The sequence below is a fragment of the Falco naumanni genome, chromosome Z, assembly GCF_017639655.2.
Source record: "Falco naumanni isolate bFalNau1 chromosome Z, bFalNau1.pat, whole genome shotgun sequence".
In the NCBI taxonomy this organism is placed as follows: Eukaryota; Metazoa; Chordata; class Aves; order Falconiformes; family Falconidae; genus Falco; species Falco naumanni.
The window spans coordinates 38,695,231-38,718,484 of record NC_054080.1 but is presented as its reverse complement, the minus strand read 5'-3'; the positions used below and the strand labels follow the sequence as shown (position 1 = coordinate 38,718,484).

At 38.5% G+C, this 23,254-nt stretch overlaps 1 protein-coding gene across 5 annotated transcripts in view; it reads left to right on the top strand.

The window, feature by feature from the left end:
• Nucleotides 1-23,254, top strand: part of SPIN1 (spindlin 1) — a 50,312-nt gene that overhangs the window by 11,190 nt on the left and 15,868 nt on the right. For 4 of the 5 annotated variants that reach the window (XM_040579536.1, XM_040579538.1, XM_040579537.1 and 1 more), the window contains one exon: nt 21,367-21,592. In XM_040579536.1, the coding sequence (XP_040435470.1) occupies nt 21,541-21,592 (52 nt within the window). In that variant the 5' untranslated portion in view covers nt 21,367-21,540. Of the gene's footprint in view, nt 1-15,816; nt 15,883-21,366; nt 21,593-23,254 lie in introns of those variants that run through there. The other variant, XM_040579540.1, reaches the window with a different exon arrangement.

The following is a 23,254-nucleotide window of genomic DNA, read 5'->3' as shown; positions in this document are numbered from 1 at the left end:
ATAAAATGTGTAGGGAGACATTTTTTCTGTTTTCTGAGTAGAGAGAGCTTGGAGTCTCTGAATCGGTGTGATTGTGCTTCAGTTTGCAGAACGTTACTGTTTACTCTTTCATTGCAGTAATTACTACCGATACTATTTGTCCATTTTTTTTGTGGCTGGAGAAGGCCATAGTTTACCCAATAACTTCACTCTAATTCCTCCCCCTACTCCCAGCTGATATAAGAAACACAACTACATTTTTATCGGGCTGAAGGCAGTCAGTATCTGTGTCCAACAGAGATCCAAGTTAATACCTCTGATTCGTTAAACACTGTCGTGATTGTGGTTACTCTGGTGTTGATTATGGGAGAGGTTTAGGCATGTGTGTCTCAAATCTGTAAATGAATGGTCTCATAGTGCAGCTTGTGATGGTTTTGGATGTTCACAGAGTAAGTGTGGATAACTGTTTTCTAACCTGATCTCTCAGCATTTTGTGGCCTTGATTTTTTTGCTTTTAAGTGCTGAGTTACTACTTATTTGTCAATATCCTTACTGGTTACTTAAAATGAGGTTCATAACAAATTTTGGCTTTCTGATCAATTCTGTGAATAATAGCTTGTCCTAACAAGAATTTTGAATGCATATGCATTTTTTCTGCTTTTAAACTGGTGGGTGGTATGTGCTCCAGCACATAAGTATTGCTGTGTAATTGGCTTGTGCTCCCCCCCAAATTGGTGGCCTGCCACTGCTCATCTTAAAGACAAATAATGAATATGTTATGAATAAGTTACAGAACAGCTGAAGAACTTGGATGTTGACTGTAAGAATCAATGATTATTAAAGCATGAACTGTCGCCTCTGAATGCAGGAAACAAAGTATGTTTGTGGGCCTTCATGAATAAAGTTGTAGAAGCCTGCTGAATTAGAAAAAAGTGTTTCAAGTATGTCAGCAAAATATTTTCTCTTGCAAAACTGATGTCACAAATTCTGAAGTTTGGCTTAGGAAAATATTTTAATAGCACTTACTTTCAATTTTGTGTTGCACTGGCATCTTCTCAATGCGCTCTAGACTCTAAGGTCTCAGAACACATGTCCAAGAACAATTTGTTACTAGTGATTTAAAAAGCTTGAAAGTGGTCTGTGAAATGGCAGATTTCCCTCCCCCCCCCCACCCCCTTAAAATACGTTGTGAAACTTAAAGTCCATCAATGTGAAAGGTGTATATAGCAGCATTACTAGACTGAATCGTTGAGAACTGGCTGTTGTACACTTAAAATAGCACTTAGAAAGATCAGCCGGCCTCCTGAAGAGGTGTGAACCCAAGGGTGTGATTTGCTGTGATTAATTAACGTAACAGTCTTAGCTAAGTGCAGTAAGTTACCACTTCATTACCTTCTAACGGCAAGGTTAGGTATGTTTGCCCTGGGCTTGCTCTTCCAGAATGTCTGGGTGATCCTTCTGACTTTGGAGAAACGTTTCTCAGACTGACACAATAGCAATTAAGTCTAGTCTTCAAACAAAGGCTGATGACCTAAGTATACCCTATGAGGAGACACTTAAGCAGAGAACAGAGAACCTTATTTTTTCATATAGACATTCCCTCTAGCTTCCAGGGACCTGTCTTTGTAACTGTTACCAAACCAAACTGAGCGAATTTGCTTACAATTATGATAAACTATTAGGTCAGCTCCCATCTGTAAGAGCATAAGTGAGGACAAAATACTTGCATTACAAAACTTAAAAGTTCACTTGCATTTACTGTAGAAATAGCAAGCATAGGGCTTGTACAGTAACAAGATGCTGTTATTGTATCCTGGACAGTGGTTATGTTTGTGCATCTTTTTTTGGATTTGGGGGAAGAGGATATCTACCTATCAATAAAGAGAAGATAATCAGCTTTGTATTTGCCACCATAAAAGTGTGCAACTTCAGGCAATTACATTGACCAGTCACAACTGGTTACCTTGGTGTCTGTGCGTGTTCTTGCCTTGTGGTTAAATGCAACGTCATTTGCAGTAGTCTGAACAATTAGGAGTGAGTTAAAATTTGCCTTTGGATAAAGAGGTGCAGGGAAGGTTCTCTTGGCTTTGAATAATACTAGATGTCGTCTTAAAATCTTTTATAAAAGGGTTATCTTGTAAGATCTTTTTCAGACATGGAGGACTGATTATTATTAAATGATCAGTCAGTCAGTTGGAACATACACAATGTTTAGTGAGTAGGTTTGCATTGCCTGTAAGAGGAATTACATGGATGCTTTTATAAAGTCATTGTGCTTCCGGGTCCTGGTGTTACCAAAATCTTGGAATAAAGAACTTATCAACATCAATATGATGCAGATAAGCAGGCAGTTCTTTATTAACGGCCGGGTGTGGGAGTGAGTCCTCTCACAATCAACGCACGCCAAGTTTCAAAATCATACACCTTACATAGGACTTACTCATACATATCCATTAAGTATTCATGCATAAACATAGTATTTTCCGAAAATCATTAACATAGTCCCCCATATGCGATTCTGCGCAGTGAAGGTTAGAAAGGTCTGGAAATGGGTCTGGAGTACGATTTGGGTAGGTGGTATATGAGTCGGTGGTCGCGATCTTCCCCTGCCGGAATTACCTGTTACTAAAGTTCACGGTTTCTTGGCAGGTAACTAAGAGTTGCTTGACTCTACTTTTCCACAGTTCCATTAATTTTACATTCTGACACCTCAATACATTCTCCTAGGCTACACGTAAACATTGCATCCAATCATGAATCTGTTATCTAAGTTCTAAACATTCCTACTAGGTGATTATGACCAATCCCTTCGGCCTTGGTATGAGGCTGTACAGAGGATTTCATAGTAGCTGTCGGTTGCTATGCAAACACAAATTCCACTAAAATATTTCTTATAACTCTATATGCCTATTAAAATCAAATGTGGTTAATTCTGACTATTAGCAGATATGTAACACTGGTACATTGTGTAGTTACAGGAAGAATAGTAGCAATGGGGTGAAAAGAAATTAGGCGGTACCTTGATATTACTAAGTAAGTGATAAACTTTACCGCTCTTTTTGAAGCTGTTTGGCTGAACTCTCATAGGTGTTTATGATGGTTCTATAGTAGGACAGAACACTGAAATTGAGCTATGCCTTCTGTTGCCATAGATAAATAATTCCATAATAGACAAAAGAGGTTGTGCTTATCCATGCTGCTTGAGGGAAGAGTAGACCAGAGCTCTAAACCAACTCTTTAAAAATGTTCTATGCATGTGTCTTTATTGTTCTGCTACTGAAGGTGCACATAATATTGCAGTGATAGGCATTTTTTTTTCTCCGAACTTAGTCTTGCTGTGCCAAAGAATGACTGAGAGGTTTGTGTACAGGTAAATGTTTTTCTCAGCTGTTGCAAAGGAAAAAGACTATAAAGTGTTTGGGTTTTTTTATTTAAAAACCTGTACATGAATTAATGTGGAACTTAATTTTTATGTTGACAGGTATAATCTGGTTTTTTAATGAAGCTGTTTGCAAACTCCTTTGGCACTAGTCAGTTCTTTAGTCTTTCATTAGCTTGATTCCTGTTCGGTAGGAAAAAAACCCCAGTGTGTCTGTTTTTAATACCAAATTGCAAATCCAATTTTTTGTATTCTTGTGTTCAATTTTTGGTATGTATTTTTTGGACTAATATGGGAAACAAGGAATTTTTCAAAGGGCAAGCATATGGCAAAATGTCATTGAGTCTCTTAGCCAACTATTACCAGATCTAGTTGTGACCTTGCTAAGAAGTGAGGCAGATCAAATAAGAAACATAGATTTAAATCAGTCTAATATTAGACAAATGCTCAATACCTAGCTTTATGGTTGATAAACCCTAAAAAACAAACTAAACCTGCAAAGCTTTCTGGACTATATCTTTATAGAGAACTTAACTCAGAAAACAAAAGAAAGCTTAATGTTATTTATGTATTCTTAAAGTGGCAGGCCTGTAGTTGTCCTTTACCCCTTAAGCCTGGAGGGAATTTTAGTAAACTAATTTTATTTAGTGTGAGCCTAAACTTCATTTTTCTTTAATTTGTCAGTTTGGTTTTGTCAGTGCCTTTTTTCTTTTCTTTTTTTTTTTTTTTTTTTTTTTTTCCCCCCACCCCCCCTGTGTGTGTTCATGACTAGCTTTTCTCCCTTTCAGGCAAAATCGTATGCCTATAGTTAATTGTAACAATCATCTGATGTGTTGATAGCTGGTCTGGCTTAGTGAAAGTGTAGTGTTACCACTGTGCTTATTTCTAATCAGCTGGTATGACTTGAGGTTTAGCATGTAAAGATTAGTGCTCATTGGATGTTAAATACCATAACCACTGATGTACAGTTGCATTAGTGGTGGGCTTTAGGCCTTTCCTGGTCTTTTTGCTTTCCCTGAAGAACTCCAGGAACATACAGAGCAGCACATAATTAAACGTAATGAAGAAGGCTTTGATCAGATGTTCCCAAACTGTTTCTGGTTGATTCAAAGACCCAAACAATGCAAGAAGCCTTGATCTGTGAACTGCTGTGCTAGGTCAGCCAAGATGATAATCTCTTGCAGATGCACCTGTCTGTTCATCAAGGGAAGATTCAGAACTTCAGAAACCTCTGGACAGAGGTGAGCTAATTCCTGCACAACAGTACTGGTCTAAATGTTGTATCCTCTGATGGGACTTCTTTCTTGGATGAAAAACAAAGCATGTAAAAATACACCTTTCTTCTGATGAAAGCAAAGTTAATCATCCCCTTTCCATCTTTTTTAATTCTGCAAGTGGAAAACCTAGCTGGCCTCTGGTTAGCTTATTGGGTAGCAGAGGGGGGGGAGTCAGCTTTGTGTATCTGTACTTCCAGTGCTATTGCAAAGGTCACTTGGTGGATCATGTACACATGTAGGTGTGACAGAGGCTGCAAGTTCAGAGAACTGTATTCTGGTTATACCCAACACAAAACAAACTATAAAAGTGGGGGGTTTATATTGCTTTCACTTTAGTGACTTCTATCCCTGACAGATAAACAAGGCTGCAAGTTGAAAGATTGTTATGGAGCTGTGCTAGAATACTCTGTGGACAATTAAAGGTTCACAGATTTTACTGAAGTGTATTTCTGTTTATTTCCGCAATTTTCTGCCATTGTGAAGGATCATTCTTCTATTAGTTTGGAGTTCTTCTCTGAACAGTTTAAACAGCAATGTCAGTCACTAATGGGTTGGAATGATGCAAATTTTTTTACAGTTATTTGTAGGGATTTCTTTCTGTTGAGCTAACATTAGCTTCCAGTAACTGTTTGTAGGTCTTTTACCACTTTTTAGGAAACAGATTTAAAAACCTGGTAATGTATTGTTGCACATCTTTGGATTGTTCTGGTCATTAGAGCCAATAAGCAATGCTTCATTGCTGCCTGAGGATGAGAGCTGTCCAGTCAGTCACTGCTGTTAAAAGCTTGTGAGGGCAAGATGGAGGAGTTCTTGCTGTTGAAGTTCATTGGGTTAATCTTCTCTGTGTTCATGATGCAAGTATTGAGGTATGCTTATGGACACTTGTAACATGTGGTGAGTTTTCAGGTGTCTTTGTATACCAGATTGCCTATCTGGAAATATGTCATTATCTCATCGGTATTTACTCACAGGGTTTGCCTTTTCTTTTTTTTTTTAATTATGGTAATTTTGTGCCATAAGGATCTGTAACAATGTTTACAAGAGTTTTTGTGAATTTTGAGAAAGAAAATGTGTAATCTCTTGGAACAGAAATGTTTTTCTTCAGTATAGTGAAGTATTGTGAGGGCATTTTATCAGACCAGAGACTAATTTCATCAATCGGCTCACTATCTTAAGATCAAAACATTGCTTAATTTAACCTACTTATGGAATCTGTGAGTATGAGAGATGAATTCTAGGTGTGCGCTGAGAGGTTAATTTTGTTAGGAAGGTTATTTTCTTCAGCTGTAGAAGATTATTGTAGATGTAACTTGTTACATGGTTTCCGGGGGAGTTCTGATAAACCACCTATAGCATGTCCTTGTATTAGTTTACATTCAAGTTCCACTAGTGATTTCAAAGATAAAACGGAAGCACGGTAACAAAATTCAAGAGAAGAATTGTAGGCATCATACTTTAAAAATAAAAATGGAAAGTACAGAGGAATAGTAAATAGAAAACACAAGATGGAAAATATGCTTTAGCTGTAATGAATTTAAACTACTGTCAAGAAAACAGCTTGAAATAGATGATCATTTTGAGGAATTTTTAAAGGCCTATTTCCCTAAGATGCGACTTTACTATACATGTTACAGAGAGAGGGAAAGCACTCATCTATCTGAAGCCTTCAGTATACAGAATAACTCAGGAATATTTGGGAAATCTGTAGACTAATAATGTAGACATTTTTAGGAAAACTGTTGCTTTGGTTTTGTGTGAGTAGGTAACAATTGTGGTTTTTTAAAGCTGGTAAAAGAAAATGCTGATAAACAACTCTCAAACTGTATTTGAGTTTTATTTGTGGGGGCTTTCGTTAGTTTTTTTGGCATAACACTTTTTTTATAATGATGTGGGCTATATCGATCATGTTGTTAGAAAATTGTTGTTCTTCCACTGTTCTCCAAAAATTAGTTATGTTTTTCTTAAGTCATATGAAGAATTATAGGCTGTGATGAATTCATCTTACTTTGAGGGCCAGTATTATGATATGCTATTAGGTCACTGACTACCTACATATTAGTAGAATCAAGTGTTAAAGACTTGTAAGAGAAGAAGTAAAATTCACCAACTTGTCAGTGAAGCTGTAATTTTAATTGTCAGCGTCCTGGGAAACTAAGGGAAGAGAAAGCGGAAGGATATGTTTTCAACCAACTCTTACAGCAGAGACATAGTCAGTCCCCAGCTCCATCAGTACAGAAAGGCATCCCTTTGTATTACTTCTCACAGAAACAAGATCACATTAAATCCCTCTTGCCTTTTCCCGTTGTTTGTACTGGGTTAGTAGGAGACCTCAGCAAAGGAACTTGATTCCAGCCGGCTTTACAGGTGGACAAATGTAGATGTGATGTAAATGGAGAGTTTTAAAACATGCTTGCATAAGTTGGGTGTTAAAACTGGTGATCTAGAGAACCTTTTGGCGTTGACATTTAAGCCTGGAAAAGTTAGCTTCTGATTTAGAGGACTAGCAAGACACCCAGCCTTACGTGTGATTTATTTTGTAAAGAGGTGCAATTCACATGCCTAAGGCTGAATTACAATAATTTTTCATTGGGGGGGGGGGGGGGGGGATCAGCATTGTGGTATATTGCTAGTGGAACTACTAGCTACCATGAGGAATACTTGTGCTTCTGAAGGCCTTCTAGGAACAGCTGTAATTGTAGAGAAGCTTGAGATGGATTTTGCAATACTTCGATCCTATTACAACAAGCACAAGAGGGACATGCTGAGTTGCTGAAAAAATGGGGCCAAGTGTTCAGTGCGTGGTTCACAGCTGGAATATTTGGCCTCTAAAGGGATATTGACAGTCTGAAGCATTTCTAATACCAGTAGTTTTTGTTGTCAAATGTTGTGTGCCATGTAGAGCATAAAAAGTAATGTATTACTTGTGATAGAAGGTAGTTTTAATGAGAACTGTTCCTGCTCTGAAACTTCTTTAGCGGCAGAAAACAGGGAAGAAACTCCTGTGTAATTAATAGTCATATACTTACATATCTAAACTGTTCCAACAAAGCAATGTATAGTAACAAGGTCAGAATGAACAATATTAAGGAATGGATTTTGTGCAGATCTACAACTGATAGCCTTAATTATTTTGCTGACTTTAACAATAAAAATAGGAAACCTTTTTGCTCTTTCTCTAGAAATGTTGGTTACCTCATTCAGTATACCTCAAGACTGTCCCTTGCTTAATGTATGCACAGTGTTTATCTGCCTTATGTGATAACTGTATTTTGTGTTCAGCTGAAGTTGGCAAAGTTCTATCAGGGTTTAGAGCTGTTGCACCTTTTAAACACTTAAGGTGAAGAGGTCACTTGAATTAACTGTTACGGTTCTTTCTTCTGCTGTACACAGTTGAGTATGCATGAATACATGTGCTTGAAATGCATTCTGACCAGTGCTTGTTTTCATCCTAAATGTTTCCTGCTGAACAGTGAGGAAACTCAACAATTTTCAGTTGTGTATTCACTCATCAAGAGAGAAAGGCTGGTGAAGTTAGGGCTAGTAAAGTGTTTGGCAGGACTTTGCCTCTTAACAGTATTAACTGATACAGTTTGATTTGCGTAATTTGAAAAAATTACTTATTTTAAACTGGAAGGAAATTTAAAAAACGCTTCCAAATCCTGTGCACCTCTTTTGTTCTTGAAGTTGTGGCTAATAATATAAGATCAAGTGTGTGAGCTGTTGAGTTTTATGTATTGTAATGGAAAATATTGCCCTCATTTAAAATACAAACACAAAAATTTGGATAGCTTAACTAATATTTTAAATAGTATTCTAATAACATTTTCTTTTTTAAAGTTCAAAAGTAAGAAATTGCAGTTTACTTGCTTATGTGTGTCCTTTGTGTTGTAGTTGGCTAGCTAAAACTGTTGAATACTTAACTGGAATTTATTTATGACTTGCCAAATATCAGTTAAAGTTTTCTGACAAACATGGTTCATTAATGAAGATTTGGTATTTCACTGCAGTGACTGTTGGTGAACTAAGAGTTGACAGTGCTGGAAAGCATAATCAGCTTTGGAGTTTGTAAAGGTGGTAGCTGATGAACTGAATTTCATCTGTAAGCTTTATATTATTTGGGTGGCCTAACAAATATAATTGTAAATGAGAGATAATTGGGTGGAATGTGAAAAGGGACCACTGGTTCTAAAACTGTGGAGAAACATCCAGCCTCTAAAAAATGATGGAAAGAACAGTGTTGAAAGAGCTGGTCAGAATACATTGGTGTAAGATTAGGGATTAGAAATGGCTTCCTTTAATTTCATTTTGGACTGGTAGGATGATAGTGTGGTTGGGATATGTTTTTAAAGAAGGTATATAAGAACTTTGTGTTACTGGGGGACAGTGGTGTTGTGAGTCAGTGGTTCTGTCTGCCACAGAATCATGGTGTTAGGGCTGGAAGGGACCTCTGGAGGTCATCTAGTCCAACCCCCACTAAATCAGATTCACCTAGAGCAAGTTGCACAGGATCATATCCAGACAGGTTTTGAACGTCTCCAGAGAAGGAGACTCCACAACCTCTGGGCAGCCTAGTCCAGTGCTCTGGGCTCTGGACTCAAAGTAAAAAAGTTGAATTTCCTTTTTTTTTTTTTTCAGATGGAACTGCCTGTGTTGCAGTTTGTGCCCATTGCCCATTTTACTGTTGCTGGGCACTACTGGAAAGAGTCTGGCCCCATCTTCTTGGTAGTCACCTTTAAGATATTTCTATGCATTAACAGGATCCCCTCTCAGTCTTCTTCTCCAGGCTACACAGGCCCAGCTCTCTTAGCCTTTCCTCATCAGGGAGATGCTCTAGTCCCCTCATCATCTTCATAGCCCTCCACTGAGCCCTCTCCAGTAGCTCCCAGTGTCTCTTGAACTGGGGAGCCCAGCACTGGGTACAGCACTCCAGATGTGGCCTCACCAGGGCAGAGCAGATGGGCAGGATCACCTCCCTCAACCTGCTGGCCACACTTCTAATGCATTCCAGGACCCCATTGTCCTTCTTGCCCACAGGGTCACACTGCTGGCTCCTGGGCAACTTGCTGTCCACCAGAACTCTCGGGTCCTTCTCTGCAGAGCTGCCTCCCAGCAGGTCAGCCCCAGCCTGTGGTGGTGTGTGGCATTGTTCCTCCCCAGGTACAGGGCCCTACACTGCCTTTGAACTTCATTAGGTCCCTCTCCACCCAACCCTCCAGCATGCCCAGGTCTTGCTGAATGGCAGTGCAGCCTGCTGGGGTATCAGCCACCCTCCCAGTTTCATGTCATCAGCAAAGTTGCTGAGGGTACATTGTGTCCCTTTGTCCAGGTCATTGATGAGTAAGTTGAAGTATGCTGGAAGCTACTTCATGTTCAAATTTGGGAGGGCTTGTTTGCAATTGCTTTCAACTGCCTGAGATCGGACATTAATTAAAGACTTGCATATCTTATTCTGGATGCATGCTTTAAGCTCTTCAGAGTGAACTTGTAATAAAACTTAATCAAAATTGCTTTATTATCTTAATGATAGTAAAACTAGTAAAAAATACTTTTCTGCAGAAAGAACTGTAGCCTTCTTGTTCCAATACTTGAGACTTTAGATCAAAGAGATGAAACTGAAGAGTATAAAGAGTGTGTATATGTATCCTTGATAAGGATGCAGCATGTTTTTACTAAAAAAAAAAAAACACCTAGTGGACTACTAATGAAAGACATCAACTCTGAACAAATAAGCACTGGGCAATTCCTGTTCATGCATACTTAGCAAAGACTCACTGGGGTTTGGCAGCAGAACTCCTTAAGTCCCCGCCTATGTTTTCTGTCTATCCAGCATTGTGTGGGCTGGATAGGATTGCAACCGTAATTCTGTAGCATGTTGTTTGTTGTGCTGCTGGAGATGACAACTGAGACTTCCTCTGTTTGTATTCTGTGTTCTGCTTTATGCAGTGTTTGTTGTTGACTGAACTGTGGAGTTTTTCTGAGGCGATGGATCAAAGTTTTTATTTGTGACAAGTAGACCTCAGTGAGAAACTAGAAACCATAGAGAAGCCTGTACTGCAGCTAGTTTTAGAAACAGGCTGGGACAGAAAAAAATGCTGCAGTGATCCCAAGAGACCATTGATATGAGGAACTATGTAAAAAAATAGCTGAGCAACTGATTGAACTGGTTGCTGTCAAATGACTGGAGGAATTTGTGTAAAGCAATGGTAAAGTGTCTTAGCTGAAGTCAAGGAGAAAAGGATAACGCAGAAAGAGTGTAAGGCAGTGCTTGGGAAGTAAGGTCTTTCAAGTTTAGAAAGAACAGAAAGACTTCCAGTTTGCTTTAATTCAGGATTCTGGAGTGGCAGATAGCTTTAGAAACTACAGTAGGGTGACAAGTGGTTTTGACAGATAAAGAGACCTAGGCAATCTGGAAGGGTAACTGATGCATAATAAAGTGGGCAGAGCCAGGCAAGCTAGGTGCTGACAGTGGCACAGACTTCTTAACCTGATACCCTCAACAGAAGGGCTTGAATGTTTTTGCGTGGTATGAATAGCCACTTCTGTTTTGCACTGATGAAGGCATATCTCAGCTCTAAAACAGTTGTTGTACATGTATATATAATGTTGTGAAATGTGAGAAGAGCAGAGCTCTGAAGAACATGGAAAGAATTAATTGTGGTTTTATAAAGAAAGCCATATGTGATTAGAGTGAAGCAACTGTAATGGGTGTGCGACTTTGCCTTTAATATTTGTTTAACTCTTACTAAATAGCAATGCCTTGTGTCCAGTTCCAAGGATGCTACTAGGAAAAAAGTTCATAATTTTACATGCATTAGAGTAAAAGAAAAATTTCCCAGAGTTCTGAAGAATTAAGTTTTGTGTTTTGTTTTGGTTTTTTTTTTTTTTTTTTTTTAAATAGAAGCCTTTTTTGACTTGCAAAGCAGTGTCTGTATGCACAAAAGTTGGATTTAACCTTGATACTTCCAGGGCTTGATTCTGAATTGTACTTCAATGTAACTTCTAGATATCGTTCAAATATTTTAGATTGTTTTCAGGATACAGTGTATTGTATGCCGCTTCTTTGCGTTCTGTTTAGTTTGCATATTCTTTGAGCAGATTTGTATTGCTCTGAAATACGAAATCTAAGTGAAATATAAGTATTAGTTACATTGTTATCTTGGAGTTTCAGCAGCTTGGGTTACAACAGTTCATATTGCAGTTCTGTAATTTGATCATGGGCTGTGTTTTATAGTGTTTGTAGTAGCACAGAATTTGCTGCAATAAGATCAAGGGGAAAATGTCTTAGTTTTAACGTAGGTTGTGAAGCAAGCTTCTCTATCAGATTTACTTGATCAAAAATATGATTTTGGGTTCTTGTTCCCACTTTCTTTTAACAGCTCTTACTGTCCTAAAAGAATCTGAAGCATAGTTCTAGGCAATTTTGAATGTATAAGGCAATTCTGATATAACCCAAGTGATGAAGTGTAGTTATAAAATGTCTAATAGTATCAGTGTCAAAGTTGTCACTTAAAATTATTTGGCAGTTGCATTTTGCTGCTGCACGTAGTGTTGATGACACTGAGGCATAATGTCAAGCCTAAGAGAACATTTACAGGTCTTTCTATGTTAAGTGGTAGAAACATCCAGCTCAATTTCTTAACTTCTGGGTGGCAGTCTCTCTAGGGTAACTACTAATTCTGTGTAGCGCTTTCTTCATATCTAGGCATGGTACTCTCTAAAGGTAGTCCTCTCACCATTTGTGAGGGCAGCAAGAAAATAGTTGTGGCTCACTTTTAACAGTTAGTGCACTTCAAACTGATCTGTTCTGTCCTTAATCCTGTAATCCTTATCCTGTGATCTTAAATTCATGTTAGAAAAGAAATCTTTCTATGGGAAGGCTTTTTATGCATTGATCTCATAGCTCTGTAGCCTAGAGTAGGGTTTCATTACCATAACTGCACATTAAAGCTTCCCACACAGTGATTTCTTGAATTATTTGGACAGACACTGGAGAGCTAATTATGGAATTTCTTACAGGTTATGAGATTCCTACCTAACTTTTACATGCAGGAAACTCTAGAAGATACTTCTAAGTCTCTGATGGATCAGGTTTCAACTTCTGCTTTTGTTTGTGAAGAATCTTTGGACAGTTTGTTCAAAGGGCTTTTTTTCCTGCCCCACTGAAGAATAAAAAGAAAAACTAGGCTGGTAGGTAAACACCAGTTCTCTTACATGTTTGCACACAGTTAAAAGTGATGTTCCAATATACTGAAAGTATGAACATCCACATGAAAGGCTCTGCAAAGGAAGAAAGCCAGATATTCTTTCCAAGGGGAACCCAAATGGCAGCTGAGAACAATAGTATTCTACAAACAGATGAAGATTGGTGGAAAGGAGGGAAAGAAGTAGTATGAAGGGGCATGTAGACTGCAGTACAACATATGTGCCTGATCTTTGGCTGCTGTTACGGTCAAAAGTTACTGCTGACTATCTGTAATAGCTTTAATCTAGACTGGGGAAAAAAAGAAGGTAAATTGAAATGTATCTGTGGTACTTCTGTACAGTTGTTCAGATAGCTGTTTGTCAGACAGTTGTTAGGCTTTGCCAGGCTAACAGCTGACCTGCTAGTTCAGTTACCTCTGGGCAGTTTATCTTCGACAGTTTACCATTTACTCTCTGCTTCCATATGTGGTCCACTGAATAAAATCTTCGGTGTAAATGTAATGTATTTCATGGAGAATCCCTTGGAACTGTGTTTATGGTACCACTTGTGGAGACTGCCACTTGTTGAGGCCAGAATCCCACATTCATGTTGGATATGGAGTTTACTAAATACAGAGGGGCAGCATAAAATACCAAGCCAGTCAGATAAGAATGAGATGACATCACCATAATCTTAGTTGACCAGAAAGTCTGAAATTGTCTTTTGATTGCAGTAGGGTTTAGACACACTTTAGGAAGTGCCACCATGGTATACTTCTAAAAAATAGTTCAATTCTAGATGCTTAAACTTTTAAAAAAGTAGTTCTTACTAGCTGGAGAGACTTTACTTCATTTAGTGCTTCATTTCTAGACAGCTGAACTTCATAATTAATTTCAGTGGTGTGGCACTAGGCAGATCCATGAACTGTGGTCTTGGGTTGGAAAATGTTTGGGAAATCTTGCATTTTACGATTGTTCTTCCACTATGGATTTTATTTATTTTAAATTTGCAGTGCATACTTCTGTGAATATTTGACAAACACCCTACCCTTCATTGTAGGGTGCTTAGAATTCACTACCTAAAATTGATTTCTCTCCCAGTAATCCAGGGTTTTTCAAGGAATAGGTGCCAGCAAAATAGCCAAACAGGATCTAATGTGTTCTCACTGCAATTTAGAGCAGTTGCCAAGGGCCCTAGTGTCAAGTGATTACTCTGGGTTTTGGTTTGGTGTTCTGCAGGAAGTGAAAAACCCTACTTGGTTTCAGGTGGGGTTTTTTGTGTTCCAGGCTATGGATGGATGGATAGGTGCTCTAATGCAGACAAGAACACACTTATGCTTTACCTTGCACCTCCCACAATACCTGTGTAAGCATAAGGATAACGCAGACAAGGCTAAAAATTATTTATAAGCTTTTGGAGGAAATAACACCTTTTTAGCATTTAACCTGTAACAGTTTATTTAAAAAAAACAGAAGTAGGTGCATTCTGATGTGCAGGCTGAGAATCCTGTGCTCTTCTGCTCTCTTTGCTGCTGCTTTTATTACAGTTTAGAGCTGTAGTGCGGAAGTTGTGAAAACTAGTCTTCCAAGATGATACTGTGATGCTGGAAGGGTGGTCATTAAGTCCCTGAAATTAAAGATAAGCAAATTTGTTTAGAATAGCTTTATAATACTGGCTCTAATGAAGTTCTAGATGCTGCTTTTACAAAGTGGCTGAATTATACACTGTCAGAATTTATTTCAAATTACATCCATTGCAAAAAAATCTTAAATGCTAATCTGGATTAAGTGAGACAGGCTGCTTTAATGATGTATGACCTGAGGAAAATGCAGTGGAAATAAGGAACAGACTATAGTGTTGTTTCAGTAACAGCTATGTTTTGCTAGTTCAAGAGGAAAACAGCAAGCATGGATAGCGAACATTGGAAACTATACTTCCAGGATTTCTCTCTGGCTGTTATTTCCTTTTATTTTTTTTTTCCTCTTTTTGTGTGTAAGAAGTTTGAATGCAGTCTTTGAGAGTGGCAATTTGCATGTGGTCTTGTAAAACTATACTAATGCTTCAAGTTAGCAAAGTCAATTAAAAAAAATATTCCATGTTTCACCCAAAATACCATCTCTGTCTTTAGTAGAACTATGGTAAGGACATGTGCTGAAAAGATGGTTTAGACAAAAGCTGTTGAAACCGTTGCATGAGATAGAAGGCTTCTGAATAACTAGTATCCCTTGTCAAGCTACCTATCTAACTCTGAACCATTGGGATAATTCTTAAAAATAATATTACTGTTGATAGTTTTTCTTCTACTATAGCATTTTCAATATTTTTTAGGATTCCTAAATTATGTCTGCTTCCCATAGGCTTTATGCTATAATATGAAGTTCTTGTCTTAGGACTTACCAGCAAACCCTTTTTTGCTCTGTAATGATCAATAGTATGTCCATTTGTTTATGCTAAAGTGTTTTAATAAATAATTATTTATAAAAAGAAACTGCAGTGTGCCGTCTCTTGCATTCTGTATTGTTAACACAAGGTTAAAATACAGGAGTTTGCTGAAGGGTTTAAACAGTTTTATTCAGTTCCAGAGTTAGAAATTACCGTAGTCTGATCCCTAGAATCCACTGAGTTTGTGCATGTGCTGGTTCCTCTTTAGCAGAAACTGTACAGCATTTGCAGTTCCATTCTCAACAAAAGTCACTTTAATAGACACTCTATCAACAAGACATAATTTGCACAAACTACAGATTCTTTCAGTCTTCTGCTGAATAATCTGCAGTTGCATCACTGTAACATCTGTAGTGAGTTTGCTTGACAAGGTTTTGATAGGGGGAGGGGGAAGGAAGGGGTGACTTCTGTGAAGAGATGCCAGAAGCTTCCCCCATGTCTGACAGAGCCAGTGCCAGCCGGCTCCAAGATGGATCCACCGCTGGCCAGGGCCGAGCCCATCAGCAATGGTGGTAGCGCCTCTGGGACAGCGTATTTAAGAAGGGGAAAAATATCTGCACAACCCAAACTGCAACAGTAGAGAGGAGTGAGAGGATGTGAGGAACAGCTCTGCAGACACCGAGGTCAGTGCAGAAGGAGGGGCAGGAGGTGCGTCAGGCACCAGAGCAGAGATTCCCCTGCAGCCCATGGTAAAAGCATGGTGTGGCAGGCTGCACTGCCTCAGCCCATGGAGGTTAACAGTCGAGCAGATATCCACCTGCAGCCTATGGAGGGTGCCTCGCTGGAGCAGGTGGATGGACCTGAAGGAGGCTGTGAACCTATGGGAAGCCCGTGCTCCAGCACGTTTGCTGCCAGGACTTGTGACCCTGTGGGAGGGACCCACGCTTCTGCAGTTCACGAAGAACTGCAGCCTGTGGGAAGGACTCACCTTGGAGAAGTTCATGGAGGACTGTCTCCTGTGGAAGTGGACCCCATGCTGGAAGCAGGGGGAGAGTGTGGTGAGCAAGGAGTGGCAAAAAAACCTGTGCCTTTAGGGGGGAGGACGTAGAGAAGTCAGGAGTGAAGTTGAGCCTGGTAAAAAGGGAGGTAGTTGTTGGGGGAAGGTTGTTTTTTAAGCTTTGATTTTTAGTTCTCATTATCCTACTCTGATTTGAATGGTAATTAATTTTCCCCAAATCAAGTCTGTTTTGCCTGTGACAGTAATTTCTGAAGGATCTCCCTGTCCTTATCTCGACCCATGAGCTTTTGTTATCCTGTCCAGCTGAGGAGGGGAGTGAAAGAGTGGCTTTGGTGGACACCTGGCATCCAGCAGGGTCAACCCACCACACATTGTAGTGTAAAGGTAACTTGAAATTTAGAATTTCATTTATGGGTTTATATCCGTCATAGAATCAAGACAATAGTTTGTGTGAGAAGGAACCTCTAAAGATCATCTAGTCCAACTCCCCTGCCATGGGCAGGGACATTTTTCACTAGATGAGGTTGCTCAAAGCCCCTTCCAACTAAATACATGTACATTTGTATATATGCACACACAGTTGCATGTCAGTACCACTTGCTTCCATACGACTGTATACACAATACATCGACTGGTAGGGGAAAAACTGCGAAGGTTGTCGTAGGGGAGGGATGGTAGTATTGATTTGGGGTCTTTCAGCTCATAAATCTGTAGTTGAAATGTATTGCTCTTCATGGTTGTCAGCTGTAAATAATTTGGTGTTCGGAGTTTACATACTTAAATCTCTCCTCTTAGAAATCAGATGTTAACTACCCACAGAAAATCCTAGTGATAGGATAAAGAAAGTTAATATACTGGTTGAGCCTCAAGGGTACTTGAAAATAAATTTGCAGTTTGAGTGCCTGAATTCTTATACAACAGCAGTGTTTTTGGGGCTTTTAATTAGGGAAGAAGAAAACCAGGTAACTCAAACTAAAACCAGGCATATATTTTTATTCCCCCTGTTGTTTAGGGGAGACTTTTAATGTTGTGGTTGTCTTTTGGAGAGGGGGTACAGGGTCCTCCCTCTTCAGGTGGTAAGACTTGGGGAGACTAGCACAAGCTTCATTCCACTTATTAGTGCTAAAACCATGGTACTGGTTCAGCTGAAATACGTGCCAGCAGTTCTGAGTTGAGTTACGGAAACCAAACTAGTACTTGCCAAGGAATATCTTCAGCTGGTGCATTTCATTTGAGAATGACTGCTTCCACAGAACATTCTTGTGAAGCACGGTGTTGTGCTGGTCCTCCACTGAACAACTGTCAGTGCAAACTTAGAGCAGGGGAGTTGCGTGCAGGAGAAACGGGTATCGAAGTGAAAATGTCAGAGTCCAGCAGGTGGTGCCAGAAGGCCTCCTGACTACTAGCTCTGAAAGCAGGAATGGTTGGCATCAGAGGGCTTGGAATCTGAATTTGCACCTCTGTATTTAAGAGTTAACGAGACACACATGCTATTATCCTCACCTTCCAAACTTACACCTCTAAAGCAATGCCTCAGCAAATGTTCTGTTACTATTTCCTTCTGTGTTAATGGTGATGAAATTTAGATAAAATGTTCAGGAGTGAAGAAGCACTTGGTGGTTTTGGTCCCATTAGCATCAGTTGTCACAACTGTGTTTTAGTGCTGCTGACATCCCTCTTCCATGGATAGTAGGGTCTTGAAGCTTTCACTAGAATACTGGGAACAACATTGTGCTCTGTGTTGCAGTGAAATGCGTGTAATTTGGTGGAAAAAGAAGCATGAATGTTAACAGAAGGTTAAGCTAGAGAATTGTTTTAGGTGGTTACACTTATTGTTATGGAGTGAAAAGCTCACATAAAAACATTTTAATGTTTCTAAACAAATGAGTTTACAGAAAGGGTTAAACTGGTTCACAGTGAAAGCTACAGTCTGTGTGCATGCTGGGTTTTCCTCCTTTTGCCTTTATACTGCAAAAATAACTTAACACAGCTTTATTTTTTCTGTCTTAATATTGTGTCTTCCTCCCTACTCTGATAGTAGGATTGTACTATTCTTACTAAAACTGGTGTGACTGACAATTTGTAGGGCTTGCATTTTCAGTCTAACACTTCACTTCCTGTGAAACACTCCATAGTAATTGGAATACCACCAGACAAAGTAGTCATCTGATTTCCACAGTGTTGATCTAAGATGGTTTGTAAAAACAAAAAAGCAAAATACCTGGGGTGGTGAGTAGTTGCAGCTGATAAGTCAAAAGAATACCTGTCTAAGTGAAACCTGCAGCTGTGCTGCTGGTGACCTGTACTGTCAGGTGTTGGGTAAACCAGTGCCGAACTGGTAGGCAGTGGCACTTACCTTGTCTTTATAGACTGCCAGTAACTTTCAAAAGATCAGTATAACTTGTGTTGGACATGTCACTTTGAACCCAAAAAAGCTGCTAGTTTTTGCTATATCTGCTGTCAACAGAATTACCCTAAAAAATTGCTTGTTTCCTAAGTTATCTTATATACATCCAAACAAGGAACATCTGCTCTTCCTTAACGGTATAGCTTATTGCTACTGAATGTCAGAAGCATGGTTTGAATTTTTCTACTTTTATGTGGAATGTGACATTCTTCAAGGCTTGTAATAAAAGGTTTTGCATTTTATGAGTTAATTTTTTTCTTGATTTTTTTCTGTATTAAGAATTTAAGATATTTCCGTAATGATATTATATCTGTTGTTTTGTCACACATCATATTTAAGAATTCTAAGTTTTATGCATTTTGGTTTTTTTGTAATGAAGTAAGTGAGACTTCGTTACATATGCTTTAAAAGTCAAGATATTCTCAAAGTATATCAGCTTATTTTCAGAAAATCAAGTTCTATCCCTCCTTATTAATATCTTTAGAACTGTCAGTATGCAACTGAAATGTAAATTGAATTTAGAATGCTAGTTTTAGGAAAACTCAAGCTTCATTTGTTTTCAGCAAAAATCTTGAGTGAATCTTTGAATTAGCAACAGGTACTGGCTTAGTTTTCTAGAAAATCGGTTTGAGCTGGTGAATCAGGTTTTGACTTCAGTAGCTTTGTGTCCTTGGGTTCAGATAGCACAGTGAAACATTTCATTAACTGGTAGCAAATGAACTGTGACTTTAAAAGGATTAGGAGGTAGCTTTCCTTTTTAGAGGTATGACTTCAAATTTGTGGCGTAGTAATGATTGGGCCATACCATAGGGGAAAAAAAGTTAACTGGTAGAAAACCACGGTGTTTGTGGTGTTTCAGTTATCTTTGTAAACATAGCTGCTTAACAATCCTTTATATTTTTGCCATCAATTGGAAATCTTGGGAAGCAGGTGAGTATACAATACAGGCAGGTGTTATGAAGTATTTACAGCTTCTTGAACTGCAAAAGTGTATGTTAGTTTCAAAATCGGAATGATTTTCAGTCTGTAGTTTGGGTGGCTGTTGTTTGGTTTATGTTTTTTGGGGACTTGGAGGTAGTGGTGAAGTAGAATAATATAATAATAGATTATAGTTGAATGTCACCTGCTAACTTCCCTGGAGGAAAAATTGGACCTGTCTTGTATGCTTATGCAGTGTGTGTGAGACTGAATATGGTAGTGTATCACAGCAGTGCTCTGAATTCGGTTTAATTATCAGTGATGCTTCTGTACTAATGTATTTTAATCCATAGTAAAATAGTTTAGTAGGAAAAAACATCTTTATGCCGTGTTCTATTAAAGTTGTTAGGCAGGCTTCCTGTTGTGTTTTCAAGTGCTTTATAAAAAGTTGGTTATTGCTGCCCTGGTATCATTCAGCATTGTTGTGTATACACTAGTAGATTACAGGAGGAGATGAAATGTGGAACTACTAAGTTCCTGTAAATGAATTTCTAACTTCAGTTTCACAAATCATTAGGAATTCCTGACTGAATGTCTCAAGTTAGCTCTTCAAAACATAGTATAGATCTTTCTAAAACCTGGAAGTTACTGAATCTTACGTCTCCCTATTCCTGTTTTTTCCAAGGAGTATTTCTCTGCCTCTATGTTCTCAGAATTTAATGGGTGCAATTCATGGAAGAATTGACAAGTGCTAGATGTAAATGTGTTTTTTCTGCGTAACAATTTTACCATACCTCAAGGCATGTCCGTGTATGTTCCCTTATTCAGTAAGGCAGGAGCAGAAGCCACACATTTTCCCTCAGCTGGGTCACTAGTTGAGTGCATTCCTCTGTTTTTAATCCCTGTATGAAAATTGACAGCAGGTTCCAAACTGAAGTAAAAGAGGGAAGACCAGCACTGATTTACAGGTTACAGAGAACATGACTGCAGTGATTATATTTATATTACTTAAGGAAATGAAACTAAAAGCACAGCAGACCTCTCTTGTTTTAACCATGTGCAACACTGCAGTAATAGATTAATCTTGATAAATGTTTCCTGTCCAAAAGCGTTAGTCTGAAATAAGTTAACCTGTAATTCTTTGAATTTTCATGTGATACAAGTTGCTGTAATTAAATCCTGAAAAAGACTTTAAAAAGTTGTCCTCACTTATCTCCCTCATCTACAGGAATGTGATGACTAAATGTTTTAGGCATCTGATGAGTTTAGGCATAGAGAATCTGCCAAAACTTGTGCACATCTTCTATGAACCTGACTTAACCAAAAAAATTGGTGGCTTGAGCAATCCTTGCAGTGGAATCAGTGGTTTTCATAACTTGTGTTGGATTTTTTCAACAGACTTTTAAACTTAGCAGAATAACTTTGCTTCATATATGTGGAGTAAGGGTGTTTTGTTTCTAATAAACAGAAATAGTTGATTTGTGCTTTACCTCTGGTGAAGGTAGTACAGTTTCTTACAAAGTAGTAGTCATTCTTCCATGTACTAACCTCAGTGGTTTTTCAGACGAAGCTTTCCTTTCTGTACATAGTTGACTTTGTGATATGGAACTTGCTTGTGAATGTGAGGCAATAGTAACAGCCCTGATATTTATTTTGCTTGATTCTTGCCTATATAACCTCTGTTTGTTGACTGTTCAGAGTAACAGAATATGAAGGAACTTCCTGTTGAGTATGAAAAAAACAACATTAAAGTGAAACAAAATATTTTTATCTTAACCAACTCTCAAATCAAACTATTTACACTTTACCTCTTTTGTTTTTCAGAGTAGTGTAATTGAATGTACATCTTCTACATTCAAGGAAGGACAAATTCATGATTGAATGGTGGATTAATAAGTAGCTGTCTTATTCCAAGAGTAAGAAGATATCCTGGGAGTTGGAAAGAACTGGATTTTCACCCTAGTCCAGCAGCTTTGCTGCTCACTTAAACACAGATGAATGAAGACCCCATTTGGAAAATCACCAGGTCAGCGGTCCAGAGCTGATGCAGGTGAGTTGTTTCTCTGGGTGATTTGTTTGGTTGTAGCGGGTAAAAAGTGTACTTACTTTATAATTTTTTAAAAAACTATGTTAATGGTTTTGTGAGGGTGTTATCATTCCTATCTAAAAAGAACATAGACTATTGTTACAGAAGCTGATGAATTGAAAAGGCATGCATAATTTTAATTTAGCAGAACAGATTATATATTATAATGCAGTTTTACTAGAACTGTAAGTTACGTAGAATTCTGAAAAGGAGCAGAATCAATGTTGTAGGATTACATTGACGTATTAAGGGGAAAATATATCTGGTTCATCTTAGTGCTGGAATGTGAACAAATTTATTCACATACTTGTAATTTTGAGTAAAACTCTTCATGGTGTTTTAGAAGCTGATTAGCTAGTAAAAGAGAATCTGTTGAAAACACTACAAAAAAATGGAAATGCTGCTGCTGTGGTTGCTCCCTGAACTGAAATAGGTTAGTCAAATACTTTAGAACAATTTTTTATTCAGAGAAATGCAAAACATGAGTAAGTGTTCACCTCTTAAGACTAGTTAGGCTTATTCAGAGTTTTGCAGCTTGAAAAACTAATGAATCTCAGTCAGTCTTGTGTGCTTTGTAGGAAGGGTTATCTGCAATGATGGAAAAAAAGCATCAAGTGACCAGTGAAGAGTTGTTAGTAGGGTGATACTTGGTCCTATATAAATTAAACTAGACTCTTTCTTTGGCTGTGAGTTCTGCCTTGTCTGGTGTGGGACAGGAACTAGAAGCTGTTATTTGCAAGTTGTACTTCTTATATAAATGCAGTTTAATTATTTGGTCTTACAACAATCAGAATCTGCAAATGGGATTATTTGCTGTAATAAATTGCATGTAAGGCTTAATTTTTGAAACCCAAATATTTCATATGTCATTACAGCTGGAAATGCAGGTTCCTGAGGATTTGATACAAGCTTGAGTGTTGTAAACATAAGATGTAATACTGTTTCAATTCTGCCATTTCTGTAACTGTATGTCCTCTCGAATTTCTCATTTAAACATGAAAAGATGAAAATATGTATAAAGCCTTTGAAGGTTAATGGTTGACACTCTTGTGTGATGCTACTACTATCATGAAAGTTTTCAACATACATATTCAAAGGTATGCTTGGAACATGCATATAATGTTACATTTAAAAGAATTGGTTTGTTTAGACCTATAGAGAAACTCTGTAGGTGTTAGTTTAAGTATCCAGAGTTGAAACTCTGAGCATGTTTGTACATACATGTAAGACATTAGTTACACGTGTCAGTCCAGCACACTGATCAGGTTCTTCTAGATATTGCGGTCAAGGAGGCTTTAATATTTTCATAGCAACTGAAGGCATGCAATTGATTCTGATTTAGCAGAGTAATGTACTGAAATCACAACACAATTGTAATACAGCAATTGCACTGACAGTTGGTGTGAGCTGCCTCCCTGCCTTTTATCCTGAGCCCTGTAAAAACCCATATGGCTGGCCCATGGCTGATCAAGCATCTCTGCGCTGTAGTGCCCAGGAGACTTGGCAGCTACCTGTCCTGACCTACAAGACTCAGATTTGCCTAGCTAGCATGTCTGAGATGGCAGATTTCAGCATGGTGATTTGCTGCTCTTGAGTACGGTCCCACCACCATCTCCCTTGCCCACC